The sequence below is a fragment of the Equus asinus genome, chromosome 8 (assembly GCF_041296235.1).
Source record: "Equus asinus isolate D_3611 breed Donkey chromosome 8, EquAss-T2T_v2, whole genome shotgun sequence".
Classification (NCBI taxonomy): domain Eukaryota; kingdom Metazoa; phylum Chordata; class Mammalia; order Perissodactyla; family Equidae; genus Equus; species Equus asinus.
This window is the reverse complement of record NC_091797.1, coordinates 57245913-57260804: the sequence shown is the minus strand read 5'-3', so window position 1 is coordinate 57260804 and position 14892 is coordinate 57245913. Positions and strand designations below refer to the sequence as shown.

The window sequence follows — 14892 nt, the reverse complement described above, 5'->3', positions numbered from 1 at the left end:
GTCAAAACAGATCCAGTTTCTGCTAGTGTCCACTTAACTAAGATAAAATCAGCGGTTACAAGCGTCCATAACAGGAGGGAGAGGGTGCGGGGAAATTCTGACCTATAAGAGTGGTATATGAAAGCCATGTTGTTGTGGGGTTTATTTTCTTCAGACATATATTCTGGTCTCTTCGAGGCTATAAGTCTATCTTAGAAGGGAAATGATATTACTTTCAAAACTGAGATCTGAAAAGGAAACGAAGCCTCAAAAAACACACAATCCCACCTTGTTCTAAGTTTGTGCAAGGAGTGGAGGGAAAATGAATCTAATTTGGAAGGCCTCCTTTTTCGTGTTTAACAGAAAATAACACACAGGCCAGCTCTCCAGGATTACTAGATAGGTGGGTTGTTCATTTCAGTCCAGGTGACAAAGAAAAGGAAGCCAGTGCAAATGATCCTTTTTCACTGCGGGGGTAAGAAGTGGGAATCCTTTACCGTGACCACCTGCTTCCGTCTCTTCAAACCAGCACATAACGTGCCAAATATCCGTATATCATTCTCGGCGCTGAGCCCACGGTATAAAGCAACGTAGGCGGTGCACTAGATAACATCAAAGCCCCAGGCAGGGGCCAGAAAAGGGGGGGGCAAAAGCAGCCGAGGGAATGAAGCGCCTCCCCCCTAGCATTTCCTCTCACGCCCACTTCCAACCTAGGACGCTTTTGGTTTCTGCTTTTGTTGTTTTTAAAATTAAAAGTTAAACCCAGGAAGCTTTGGATCAGACTTTTGCGTTGCAGTTCGGGTAAGTTTGCTCCGGGTTCTTTTGTCTGGCGTCTAGCTCGGGAAGAGCCTGGGCGTGGGGCAGAGTTGGCGGAGCGTGCGGGGAAGGTTTTGTCGCCGGGTCGCCCCGAGGAGGAGGGGATCCGGCCGGTGGACGGGAAAGCCCGGCGCGCGCGGAGGGCGGAGGGCGGAGGGCGGAGGGGAGGGCCGGGCGGCGGCGTGACCCGGCCGCCGGCGGGGAGGAACCTCCGGGATCTCCGCGTGGCGGTGGCGGTGGCGCTGCCGGGCCGCGCGCAGGGCGGAGGGCCCGGGCCGCGGGGCCGCGCCAGGGGGGAGCCCGAGCCGGGCCGGGCCGGGCGGCCGCGTGGGAACCCGGGCCGGAGACGCGCGGGCAGCGGTGGTGGCGCGGGTCTCGGTGGACGTGGCGGGCCGGCGGAGTCCCGCGACGAAGCCCCGGGGCGGACTTGCGTCCTCCCAAAACTGCTCAGCAGGGAAAATGTCTGTAGAGCCTGTCAGTGACACTGCCCTCACTTGAACCCCACTCCCCAAGGGGGGCTCCCAAAGCGTCCCACGGCCAGTGGGGATGCAGCCAGAGAGAAATGGGCCCCAGGAGCGCCCCCTCCTTTTTTTTTTCCTTTAGAGTACGGTCACCTCCTCCATTGTTCTACAATATTTGACAGTTCAAACTGCTGTTTACCATTCACATTTATCTTCTGGGTCAAAAAATTGTTTTTTTTCCACATTCCGTTTATCAGATACAATTTGAGAAACTGTATTTACTTTGCCACAAAACAAGCCGAAACCAGCTACGCTATAGGTTAGCTGGATTTCCCTGCATTCTGATAACAAGGAAGTTAGAACTGAAGACAGAAATAGGAAAAGAAATTGCATTTAGAAAATTCGAAAATAGAAAATAGGAAACTGTTCGGTATTGTATATGTTTCAAGGAAAAGTTTAACACTGATTTGCTGTTCAAGAAAGTTAAATTGTGAGTAGTCTAAGAAAAAAGTTCTTTAACGAATTGAAATGACAAAATTAATCTATGATAACTCCAAATTGCATGTCTCATTTGTTAAAAAGTTCACAGCAATGCCAAATTCCACATAAACATTGTTCACAAAATGTATTTGTTATGTTTGACAACTATTGGGTTAAAAATATATTCATTCAGTTAGCATTTTTGACTAAGCACGTGACACAAAGTGGAATTAATAATTGTCAAACTACCTTAATCTTTATCCTCTGACAGATTAGGTACACACACATTTAAATGCATGTTTATGTTTTCTATTCAAACACCCAGTTGGGAACCTACATTACATACTTTTTGTGATTGCAATCCATTAGCTGTCATTTCATGAAAGAGACGTAATTATATCACATCGAAAATTTTAAAAATTGCATCATTTTATTGCAAGGTTGAAAGCATAGTATGCTAAACATCACTTCAAATGTAGGCAGTTGTTGGATGATCTTTGCTCTGATGACCACATTTAGTTAATAGGCATATTCCCCCCTTTACATGCCGTTGTTTTGCCATTATTGGGTATTCTGTTTTAAATCATTCCCATTCTGGTGTGTTCAGCTTTCCTTTGCTCAAATGAGCTGGAGGTGGGGTTTCCTCAGGGGAGTTTTGGGGGTCAACCCTAGCAGGAAAAACTTAGATGTCTTTATGGAAGCCCCAGGGAACAAAACAACTCAAGTTGGCACAGATGGCCAGCGTAGCGGGTGTATGGTCGTTTAGCATTTTTATTCCTTAAAAGGGGAAAGCAGTTTGGTTTAATCTAAGAAATTTTTCTTCATCAAAATTTGTTTTACCTTATTCCTCCCAAATTGAGCGTTGATCCTTAAACCAATCACTTTTGCCTGCTTCTTGAGGTGTACATGTGGAATTTCTGAGCCCCAAACTTCTAACATTCTCTAGGTCTAACGCCAAAAACCTTCCTCGTTAGCTTGGTCCGGCCCCCCCTGATTTCTTTTCCATAGATTCCCACTCCTTGCTTCCTCTATCGCTTTCTAGCAGCCGGGGTCAACCTCTGGTTTATGGTAGCTACTCCCTCTTCCCCCTTTCTCTCCTCCCTGGCGTTCCAGGTGCCAGGTCAGCTGCCCAGCCCTGCAGCCCCCTGTCCTGACCCCAAAGACCCCGGCCCTTCCTGCCCCAAGCTGTCAGGCCGACAGGAAAGGGTTAACTGCGCTCGCAGCTCCGGCTCTGGGAACCACCAGCGAGCTTTGGAGGGCCTCTGGAATAACCTTGGCTTTCCTCAATCTTTTAATAGAACATCCGCCACCAAAAAGTGGTTTCAGTTCAGGGTTAATAATATGTCCCCTTCCACCCTGCAAACCGACACCCCGCCCCCCTCCCGAGTTTTTTTTAAGTTGTTTTTCAAAGTTAATGAGTTTCAAGTTTCACAATGACTTTCCCCTTCCCTCCACGCGTTGCTGAGGAAACCCCCTTGGGGTCCCCCCCTCCCTTCTCCCTTCCCCTCCTCCATTTGGCCCGGGCGAGGGGCGGGGCTGGGAGACCCCATGACGTCACCGGGCCGGCCCACATCCTGCTTTAGAAAGTAAAGAGACGGTAAAGAGAAACTACCGCCCCGCCCGTCCCCGCCCCTCTGCCCGGACCAACCGCCCCCAACTGCGCGACCCGGCCAGGCCTTCCCGAGGCCGCGTGACCGGCCGGGCCCGCCCCTCCGCCCCCGCCGGGCGCCAGTCCCCGAGCCGGCGCGACCCCGGCTCCCGCCCCTCGCGTCCCTAACCCCGCCCCTCCCCCCTCGGGCCGCGCCGCCGCCTCCTTCCGCCCCCCCCTCCCCCGTCCCTGCGGCGGCCGGGCGGGCGGAGCCGGGGGCGGGCGGCGGGGGGAGGCGCGGTCCGGGGCCCGCCCCGCCGGGGAGACCCGGGGCTCCGGGCTCCACACGAGCTCCAAGCTGGGACAGCCACCCTACCCTACCCGACCCGACCCGACCCGCACCCCAGGGCAGGGCTGGGCTGGCGGCTGCGCCTGTCCCGCTGGGCTTCCGCGCCCGGGGTGACCCCTGCCCCTCCCCCCGCCAAGCCCCCGCCCCAGTCCCCGCCGGGGGACGCCCCCTCCCCCGCCCGCGCGTCGCAGCCCGCGGCCTCCCCGCCTCCCGCCCCCGGGGATCCCCTGCCGCCCCGCCCACCCGCGGGAAAGCCTCCGACCTTCGCCCTCCCTCCCCCGCGCCGCCTGGCCCGCGCTCCTCCCGGCGCCCCTAAAGAAGCTAAACGTGCCCTACTCTGCCCCGGGGAGAGGTAAAGCCCGCGCCCGCCCTCCTTGGCCCCGGCCCCACGGCCCCGGGGCTGCCCGCCCAGCCTCGCCGTGGTGCGCGCCCCCGGCCTCGCCGCCCGGCCCCCGAACGCCCCCTCCCCGGCGGCGACGATCATGCCGCGGCCCCGGGCGCCGGCGAGCGCGGCCGCCTCCCCCTCCTGGCGCCTGCGGCCCCCGCCCGCGCGCCCCGCGCTCCCCCCCCGCCCCCCGGCCGGCTCCCCTGTTTAATATTTCAGCGCTGGGTGGTGTGAGTGCCAGTCGCCGGCCTTTAGTGTGGCTGCTGCCGGGCGGCGGCGGCGGGGAGGACGGACGGAGCCGGGGGACCGGGCGCAGCAGCGGGAGGTTATGTTTGTGTTTGGGGTTGTCAAGTGAAGGAGGGATCCCGGGCGCCGCCGCCGCCGCGCGCGGGGGTCGCGGAGCTTCCGAGCTGCGGCCGCCGCCATCAGCAGCGCAGCTCCAGGGCCGGCTGCAGCGGCAGCGGCTCCGCCGGGCGTCCTGGCAGCAGGTTCGGCGGGGGCGCTGCAGCTGGGAGGGCGGCGGGGAGCGGTGGGGGAGGGGGCAGGACCGCATCCCCTCCGCGGGCGGGGGGCGTGCGGGCGCGCGTGTGTGTGTGTGCGTGTGTGTGCAACCGCCGACCTTGCAGAGGGGATGGCTGCGTGCGGGAGACACTTGCCACTTCTGGGCGCCCTCGCCGCGCGCGAGCGGCCCGGGCTGCGGTCCAGCGAACCGAGCAGGTACGGAGGGACCCAGCCTCCCCACCCGCGTTCCAGCCGCAGACGCATTTTGCAAGAGGGTGGGGGGTGAAGGAGACCAGGCCTCGGCTTCCCAACCTCCCGGCTTTGTGGCTTTCTCTTCCTTTCGTTCTTTGCTCGAAGTGCCTGTTTACTCCCAGCCACCTGGGTAGTTTCTTTCCGGGTTGGGAGTACGCGCCTGCAGCAGTTGGGAGGAGGGCGGTGGGTTTGGGCGCGGGTGGGCTCAGGCTCGCCTCGGGGTCGGGCTAGGGAAGGAGTTGCTGCTGGAGAGGGGAGGGGGCGGCGGCGGAGCTGGCGGCGAGGAGGAGTCTCGGCGGCCGCGCTCGCCTCATCTCGTCCTCCTCCTCCTGCGCTCCGCACCCACTCCGGGCTCCTTCCTGAGCTGGCACTTCCATTCCCCCCTCCTCCTGGCATGCGAAGCGCTTTGTTCAGTGCAGCGTTGCAGAGGGGTTTTCCCAGGCTCCGCCCTCCACATTCATTCATGTTTTTTCTCCTTGCAACTGTCTTTACGCTTTTTGATCGTGTCAGGTTTTTGCTCCAATGTAGTGTTTCTTTCCTGTAAAGGAACGGATTATCACTCGTCCTAGTCACTGCAGTGCTGCTGTCTTTGGAAATACTCCCTTCCCTCCCACAAGGATTTAAACATGGGATGGACACCTAGGGACAGTGGGTAGGCAGTGAACGGAGTGGCAGAGAGCTGTTACTGATCGCGAATTTGCGTATACGTTTATGTTCCTGAGCTTATGGGATCACGTGATTGTATTACATTCGGAGTTCACGGTTTAAAAACTTTCAAATATCGTGACCGTTTAAAAGCTTTAAGTTTAACAAGGAATGTAGTTAAGCATTCATACAATTTACTTGGCTCCAGCGTCTAAATTCTCCATTGAATCAAGCTTCATGAATCGGATGGTGGGTGTCTTTAATGCAGGCAGTTGAGGAACGGTATCTTTTATAGATCATTTAGTGCAGTGCTAGATGAAGTACATAGTATTGAGCCATCATACTTCATATTTTTCCCCATAGAATTAAAAAAATTGCAAATATGTTTGTGCAGTGCCTACATTTTACCATGTCAGCGATAAAATACTGAAGTTAATTGTAACCTTTCCTTCTATTTCTTCTTTGCTATAATGAAACCATACATTATTAAAATCTCATACTGGGATGTTAGATGTAGTCTTTCTGACATAGGCTTTCTTAAGGAGAATTGATATTTGAGTATTTTTGTGTGCCAGGCAGTGGGTAAAGAGAACATCTATGTTGTTTCACTTTGTTCTCACAACAACCCTATGAGGTGGATACTATTTCCTAGTTTTACAGTTGGGAAATCTGATCTTCAGAGAGGTTAAGTACCTTGAAAAAGACCACACAGTAAGGGGTAAAGCCTGGTTTTGAACCCAGTCTGGTTTGACACCAAAATATATAGTCATGATTTGTGGTGTACAGCCTCTTGAATCAAACCACGGGAGTAGGTATTATCTCCAGTGAGGAAATAAGCACTGAGAGTAACTGAGTCACTGGCACCACATGCCTTGGTTGCTGACCATGGACAGGTTAGTTAACCTCTCCCTGCCTTAATTTTCTTATGTATACAATGGATAAGCGTTAGCTGCCTTACCAGTTATTATTGGGGTTAAATTAGGTTGTGTACAGAAGGTACGTAGGCACACAGTAGGTGCTCAGTAAGTATTCTCTTGTTCTGCGGTGCTGGATATAACCAAAGTTTTAAGCAAAGCATTCCTGTTCCATTCTTGTGTCTTTGCTTAGTCAGTAAATGTATTTCACGTTTAACACCATCGTAACAAGCATTGCTTATCAGCTTTATTGCAGGAAGTTAAAACTGAACTTTTAGCTCTAGGATCCTTGATGATCTTGTGGGAGAGGACACTGAGGTACCTGATTTGGGGAGAGAAATGGTAGATTTTGGATTATTACCATCTTGGCATATTATGTTTCAGATCATTGTTTTTAAAATGTGTAAGTCAGGACAGACTAGGTTATGCTGCAGTAACAGGTAACTCCCAAACCTCAGTGATTTAAAACAACAAAAGTCTCTTGTCTATGCTACATGACCATGTTGGGTCAGCTGGAGCTCAACTCTGTGTTGTCAGACTCACTTTCTAAAATAGTGCCTATCCTGTGGCAGAGGGAAGAGAGCTCTGGAGGCTCTCACTGTGATAGCTAAATGCTCCAGCCCGGAAGCAATGTGATTCTCCACTCACGGGTCATTAGCCAGAACTGGTCACACTTCTGGCTGAACACAGGGAGGCAGACAGTGCAGTCATACCACGAGCCTAGGAGGGAGAACAGGAATAATTGGGGAGCAGCCACAATAGCAACCACATGTGTTAACTGAGTTCCCTCACTAAAACAGATGAATGAGGCATGGTCCCTGTCCCCAAAGAGCTTACGAATGGGCAGACACGTAGTGTATACAGCATGACCCTTTTATAGCCTGATGTTCTACTTGAATTGTACCTGATGATGTTACTTTGAAACAGAGTTTAGTGAATTTTTTTCACTCTTCTATGATAAAGGTACAGTGATTTTTTTTTTCTGTTTTCTTAATGGGAAAGCCCAGATATTGGCACAATAACCTGTCCTATGTTTAGTTAAAAGTTAGTAAGTTATCTTTTGCAGTGGTCTCCAGCTTGGTTACCTTTGTTGAGTTTAGGTTAGTACTGTGCGAAGCCATAACTTTTGAAATGTCTTTTTCCTTTGAAGGTAGTAAAATGTGATTTGTTTTTTTCTTTTTCAGCACACGGATTAATTGATGGATGTTAAGTTTATGGAGCTACGTTTCTGTGACCTGCTCTTCTTACAGTTTCTAAGAAGGAAAAGGGGCCCCTGAATCACAGAAGATGCCTCGAACTAAACAGATTCATCCCAGAAATCTACGAGGTAAGGCTCTGCATTAAACAGAAGGAAGTTTTACCATAAGTCTTAGAATAAAGTATCTCTTCAGTGACAGGAATGGCAGCTTGTTGGATGTTGACCGTGCTCCATGGTGAGCTCCAGGGGCGCTGGTTCCATTTCTCTTGTTCACTTCCACTTGCCCTGCCCAATTCCTCTCTCTCGTGAGATGCTTAATAAATATTTGTTGAATGAATTAATTAAATTTGACAAAATTACACTGCCTTCCCAACCATTTGATGTGAGTATGAAGGGCTAAGATTTGCTGTCTCATAACAGGAGCTGTATTTGGATCAAGGAATCTGAAATGAATGGTTGGATATTTTTTGCCAACTGGATCACCATGAATTATTTTTTTCATCCCTCTTCCATACTTCTCTTGAGATTTATTTTTGTACTATACTACACATTAGATTGACAGGAAGTGAAGAGAGTTGTAGTTGACATTTAGTGAGAACATTATTATTTGCAGAACTTGGAGGCAAACTGATCTATTTTGCAAGAGAAAAGCAATTGGTCAGAAATAAGAATATAATATACATTTCATACAAAGATGAAAAAAATGAGTGTTCTCCCCTTAACTGTGAAGAGATTTTTTAATATTAGAAAAGTAAGTTTATTTTAGTTATTGTTTTAAAAGATTTGTATTCTAAGGTGTTTTATCAACTGGGAATAGCAATTATCTTTTATATTTAACTTTAGTAGCTAAGAGTGTAGCAGTGTTAAGCAACGAACTGTTAAAGCAAATAATTCCAAACTGAGTAAAGTATCTTATGAAATATTGACAATTGCAGAAAAAAAATTCTCAAGCACGTGCAAGGTAAGAAATGACTTGAAAAATCCAACAGATTAATTGAAAATATTCCTTGGTGAAATAAATTGGGCCAGTCACCATAAAGTGATATTTGAAAATGTGGTCAATTTTATGGCCTGCTTCAATCTGAAAACAGTGTGTGTTTCCTGCCTAAAAGGGTACTAGAACTCTCTGCTGCATAGGTGGATGCCTCAGCCGGAGTTCAAATTGATGATTAGAATACCAGTGTGTAATGAGGTGAGGGTTTGGATGGGGAACATTAAGTGTTGTGTGTCAAAGTCTGATTTTTCAGTCATATAGGAAATGTTGGAAATTGACACTGTTTGCCTGTCTCCCTCACTAGAATCTGGGCTCCAAAAGTAGGCACTTTCTCTAACTATTATAAGCAGAGCCTCCGTACCCGTGGGTGCCGAATGAGGCGGTCATGTGGAGTCCTGCGCCCAGGTTTTAGGATTCATCTGTCTAGAGGGTGCCCTGCCTCAGTATGCAAGGGCGGCCTAGGGGCGAACAGGTGCCCTCACCCAGCTCAGTTCCTGGCAGCTAACAGGAGCCCAGATATTTGCTGAAGGAATGAATCCATGATTGATCTGAAAGGATTATTCATTAGGTCGTAAATATTAAACATTTTTCATATTTAAGATGCATACTTTATAATATTCTAGATAACATGGCTATCCAGAGAAATGCAGATTTTTAGGCCATAGACTCTTTTGCTTTCTGTAACAAATAAATGTACAGCTCCACAGATGTCTGTTGAATGCCTCCTTGTGCTGCTCTTCTGGGTGGTGGGGATAAAATGATGAGCAAACATGGACCCTGAAAGGAGTATACAGTTGAGGGCGGGAGATGGTTGGGTACGCATGTCACTGTGCGCCTGCAGTGAGGGGAGAGCAGAGGCCTGGAGACTGCACAGAGGTAAGGGATCAGATTATGTCCCGATTGTGTGTGGGGGGCGCGTTCTGGAGCGGGGCAGAGTGGGAAGGAAAGAGAAGAGAAGGTGACATCTGAGTTGGATTCTTAGGGATGAGAAATTACCCACGAAGCTGACAAGACAAGGGGAGTGCGTTTCCTCCTGGGGTAGGAGGTTGTGAAGTAACTTGGGAAATCCAGGCTTCTCTATTATTCTCTATTACTAGAGCCTCAGAAGTTCTCTTGGGGGAGGGGGAGGGGCTAGGGAGGAGGGAGAGGGAGAGAGAGACGACTGGAGTGGGAGAATTAGGAGGAATCAGATCGTGAAGGTCCATCAGGTGTGAGTCGAAGTTTAGTATGTAGATTTAAAAGTTTGGACAGGAAAACTTGCTTATTTTCTGAAATTAGGGTGTTTTTAAAGTTTTCTTAGATAACTTGACATATATTGAGTTCTGGCTCATCAGTGGAAATCTAGAAAGTTCAGCCACTGAAGAAAAGATCAGAGTGCATTAGCACAAGACAGCCTACTACAGCCATGTCAGCGGGACCTGCAGGCCCAGGCGAGGGGGCACTTTGAGGGGTGGCGGGGAGGTTCATGGAAGGGGTGGTATCTAAGCCAGTTAACTCGCTTAGCAGAGAAGCTGTCCAGTTGGGAAAACCAGAGTCAGCAAAGGTAGGAAGGCACAAAGAGGAGAAAGTGCTAAGGTGGAACACTTTGAATAGTTCCACTTTCCTTCTAAACATGTATTTGAGGGTGCTATCCTGAGGCACAATTGGAGGGTTGAAGTAAGCGGGTAAACATTAGCTACTAAAATGTTTTTTTAGCATTTATTATGTATCTCCCTGTGACGGTGGGATGTCATGTTTATTTCGCTTACCTGTGACCCCTGCTTTGGTTGCAGAAGACCTGTCTCATAAAGTTAGCTACGAAGTGGGAGAGAGGAGCGCAGGAGACCAGAGAGGGAGTCCCAGCCTGGCTGGCTGTGATGAGCGTGTTGCTCGTGCTACTCATGCTGTCACATTACGGGTTTTCGTGAAGCACACGGGCACCTCTTTTTAGCCTTCTTTGGCAAATAGTCTGTGAAGTATTTGTCTAGTGTTTGGTAATTAAGTCAATAATAAAAGATTTATACTGTACTTAAATCTCAAATTGCATATTTGTTATGCTTCCATGGCAGTTTTAACTCTTAAAATATAATTTTTCTGTGATTTATTCTTGGCGCTTCAGCTGGGGTTGGTATAGTCCTGTGGATATGCGTAGCTGCAGGATAAACATAATGTAACTTTCTGGAATATGAATTTTGCTTGGGGAATATGTATACACGTGTGTGCGTATTCACGTATTAAAGTAACATTCAAGTGTAAAAAGTACAATGCAGGCTCTATCATGGAGAATACAAAATTGGGATGGGTTTAAATTAGCATGGGCAGGCTGTGCTCCCATAAGGAGGTGGAGTTTCTCTGATGTGAGAGGTTCTTTAGTGGAAAAGTGTGAGAAGAACTGATATGTTCAGGGCAGGACATGAATTTGGGGCATAACTGAGACAGAGTTAGACCTGGTGGGTGATCTCTACAGCTTATAGTGGTGGGTTTGTCGAATTCTAGTCTCCTCACCCTTGATCATATGAACCAGACAGAACTTTTGTCTTTGGTGCCATTTTGCACAATTCAGGTGGGTAGAGTTTCACACCGACATATCTTTTGAGGTTGAATAAGAATTTCTGAAGAGCAAGAAGCACTTGGTATTCAGAAGAAAGGCTTTGTGTGTTGTCCTCAGTTCCCTGAAGAAGGGCTCTTAGCCACTTTGTGGCAGTCCCCAGGGCCGCAGTTCCCATGCGTGGTCTTGATGAATGTGACAGCAGGGCCTCGCACCTTCCCCAGCAGCCGTTCCTTACTGATCACTGTCTCCATCCCCTTCCCAGATCTTTGCTTGGACTTAGCTAACATGGGATGGAGGAACTGGGGGCTTGGAGGGGTTCCATGTCATTCCTCTTAAGGTAAAGGGCTGTTTTTGTGCTATGCCTGTCATTATTGTGAATATGTGTTTCAATGCTTTGGAAAAAGAGAAAATAGATGTTACCTATTTTAGTTAAATTTGGGTCCAGGGTTTCAAAGACTCATCTACTCTAAGATTGGAAGTCAGTGTGGAAAATGCTAAATACTAACCTTTTCTAAAACATATTTTGCGAATTTGGTGTAGCTAGTTTTCCTTTTTATTGTTGAGTACATTTGGCTCTGAACACAAAAATAAGTGCTTTTTCCCTTCTGAGAGCCAGCTTTCTTAGAACGTGAGAAGTGAGAAGTAGCTCTTAGGAGGGTGAGCAGATGGTAGCCGAGATCCACACATGAGGTCAGAGTCCTGAGTTTGGCTAGGACAAACTTTCCACAGTAAGGCCTTCTTGTTCTCCTGGGTATCTGATGAATAGGCATTTGCCATTTCAGGAGCTGGGCATGCAAATCCAGCATTTCTGTGCTTGCTTTTCTTTCTGGAAAGTATTTCCCCCCCATCTCATTTCCGTTCTGTTTTCTTGTTCTGTGTGGGAAGTGTCTCTACCAAGAAGATTTCACTTCTTTGAGTTTTGTTTCCCTTTGCTCCTGTCTTCTCCCCCAGTCACCTCTCACTGCCCTCCATTGCTTGTGCTGCAGGTGCCTCCCTGTACTTTTGATGTTGCGTTGTCATTATTCTCCTGCAGACCTGTCATCCTAGCTGGATAGAAACTATATGTCTAAAGAGACTGCTTTAGTCATCTCTCTCTGCTCAACAAAAGAATATTTGTGTTAGCTTTTTAGAGGGTTAAAGATGATCTGCACTCATGAAATTTGTTTGCTTTTTTGAACCTTTATTAGCAAATGCTTCTTTTAATATTTGGTCGCCTCTGATTAAGAAACCTGTTATAATATAAAATTTTAATTGCCTGAACAGATAAACCCAGTAGTTATTAAATTTTGTTTTACGTGGGTTTTTGCCATAGGATTCCTAGAGTTTATCGCTTTAATACATTTAATTAATAAAATGATAAAGAGTTTGGCTTCCTACTATCACGGACTAGCTATGTGGCCTTGGGCAAGCTGGGAGTGTTGGTTTTCCTCATCTATAAAATAGAGATAATGTGTGAAGATTAGATGATAGGGCAAGTGTAAGCATCTGGCACAATGCCTGACGCCGGGTGAGGGCTCAGTACAGAGAATTGTTACTTTCTATACAGAACTGGTTTATGTCAAACTCTTGGGTGGCACATGCTTTGCAAACTGGAAACCGAGGAATACCTGTATAAAACCTTTAAGTGCGTTTTGATGCTGCTTAAAGGAAGCCGCATCTCTGCTCAGCGTTGATTGCTGTTATGTCTGCTCCTTGTCCTGACTACTCAGCGCTTGGGATTTGGAGGAGAGAGGTCAGGGCAGAAAAGAATTTCGGAAATTCTTCCCCACCATGTTGTCCCCTCAATTTGTCCACCTAAACTCCTTCAAGCCTTGCCTCATTTTTTGACAGCACTGCATGAAGTTAAACATAATATTTGTTCTGTGTGCATCTAGTTCTCAGGAAATCGATTGTGAGGTCTTCTACTTTATAATTGAGCTGTTTTTGAGAGTGTTGACGTCGCGATCATGTCGGGTTGAAGTGAAGTGCTCTAGTCTTCACTTGGATTAGGTTCTGACATGTTCTGAGATGGTACCGACATCCCTCTATCCCCTGCTCCCCTGTGTGAGAACACAGACGCCCAGCTGGGTTTGCAGGAGTAATCTGATTAATGTGGATATTTTCATTTGCTGTCAAGGTGTGGGCCCACTCCAGTGATTGTTTCATAAAATGATATGCCCCGAATAAACTCTTATCTTTTCTTATTACTTGTTACGTGGGGTTATCTTGCTGAGTTTAAAAATAGAAAAGGTTTAATTTTGATCATTTTCAGGTGGAATTCCAGCTATTTCTGCGTTGTTTTTCACATCTGAGTGTTAGGTCAACAGTTCTATGCTGACAGCCTTACAATTTGAGAAGTCAGAAGCCTTGTAAGGAAACAACCCCATAGCTTATTAAAAGAAAAAAATTACGTGACTGTAGCTGGAAAGGAAATAAGTAATAACTTAAAATATAGCTTTTGATGATAAAGATGAGAAAGCGATTGAAGTTATTAGGAGCTATCATGTAAGTAGCTGATGTTATTTAGTTTGATGAGGATAAAAATGGGAGAATAGATCTAATATAGCAAACCTCCCATTTGTTTTTCAGATAATTATTTTTCAGCTCATGTTGAGAGCTTATCTGATGCTTTTTGAATGCTTATTAACATTAACCAAATGCTTTTTTCCTTTTAAAAGCAAATACAAAATGTAATAATATGATTAATCAGAGTGGTGTTTTATTTTAGAACATCTTTGTGCAAAATATGTTCTGATGAGGTATAATTTTGTCTTACCATAGAATAGAAAAATGCATAATGTGCATAAAATCTCCTATCATATACGTACATTTTTGAGTTCTGCATTTAGAGTGCAATGTAATTTGAGCAAGTCTGGGCTAAAGTTGATTCTTGTGTTATCTGAAAAAACATTTTATGAATAAATTAAATACCTTATTTTTTCATTCACATATGTAATTCTTTTAAAACTTTTTAACAATACTCTTTGCATATTAATAATGTGCCAAGTACAAATGATACTCAGATAGTCCTATAAAGCACTTGATGTTTGTAATACTGTTAGCCATTATTCAGGGTGGCACAAAAACTTGTAACCAGATAGGGGCCTTTTTTCTCAATACTCAAGTCATTTTTCAGAAGGAAGTTCTTTTTGACCATTCGGCTTAAGTCACATTTGGTGCAGCATTGCATAAAAACTTTGACTTTTTAAAAAATAAATTTAAAATGAAAAGTTTTCAGAAAGTACTTAGAAATTTTCTATGATGAATTTTGGTGTAAAAAAATATTTTAAAGCTATGCTGCCATGAAAAAATATTCAAAAAATATATGGTGACTACGAAAATAGTTAACTAATGGAAGTAACTAGAATAGCCGTCGCTAAGTGTGAAATGGATCCATAGTAATCTAAGAGTTAGACCTACTTAGTTGATGCAGAACTTTAGTTTTATAGTACTGAGGCATTTATGTGCATATAGTATTTCTGTGTGCCTGAAGGATTAGAGTGTGAATTTACTCAGACATACTTACTGGTTTGCATTTTGAAGTGTACTGATATGTGCTTATCTTGCAACTCTTTCAGATTTGCCAGTGAGGAAAAAGATCAGCATATAACTGCTTAATATTATAGTATCCAAATAGAAATAGATTAAAACACGCCATTGGGGCAGGGTTTGATAGTTTAAAAATAAGTAGAAATGAGCTGAGCAGATACACAGGGACCTGGGAGGTGGTTAAACGGTGCCCGGGGTGTGTCAGAGACTTCTGTCTTGTGTTGCTGGTTTCTCATGTGCCTCTTCAGGAGAATTAGACAAGTTTTACAGCT

The 14892-nt window shown here is 46.6% G+C and overlaps 1 protein-coding gene across 5 annotated transcripts in view; it reads left to right on the top strand.

Annotated features, from left to right (window-relative positions):
* The first annotated feature begins 620 nt into the window (after nt 1-620).
* Nucleotides 621-14892, top strand: part of HIVEP1 (HIVEP zinc finger 1) — a 137862-nt gene continuing 123590 nt past the window's right edge. For 2 of the 5 annotated variants that reach the window (XM_070515623.1, XM_070515620.1), the window contains exons 1-2: nt 621-780; nt 7555-7697. In XM_070515623.1, the coding sequence (XP_070371724.1) occupies nt 7658-7697 (40 nt within the window). In that variant the 5' untranslated portion in view covers nt 621-780; nt 7555-7657. Of the gene's footprint in view, nt 781-3857; nt 4026-4060; nt 4547-7554; nt 7698-14892 lie in introns of those variants that run through there. The other 3 variants (XM_070515622.1, XM_070515621.1, XM_070515624.1) reach the window with 3 other exon arrangements.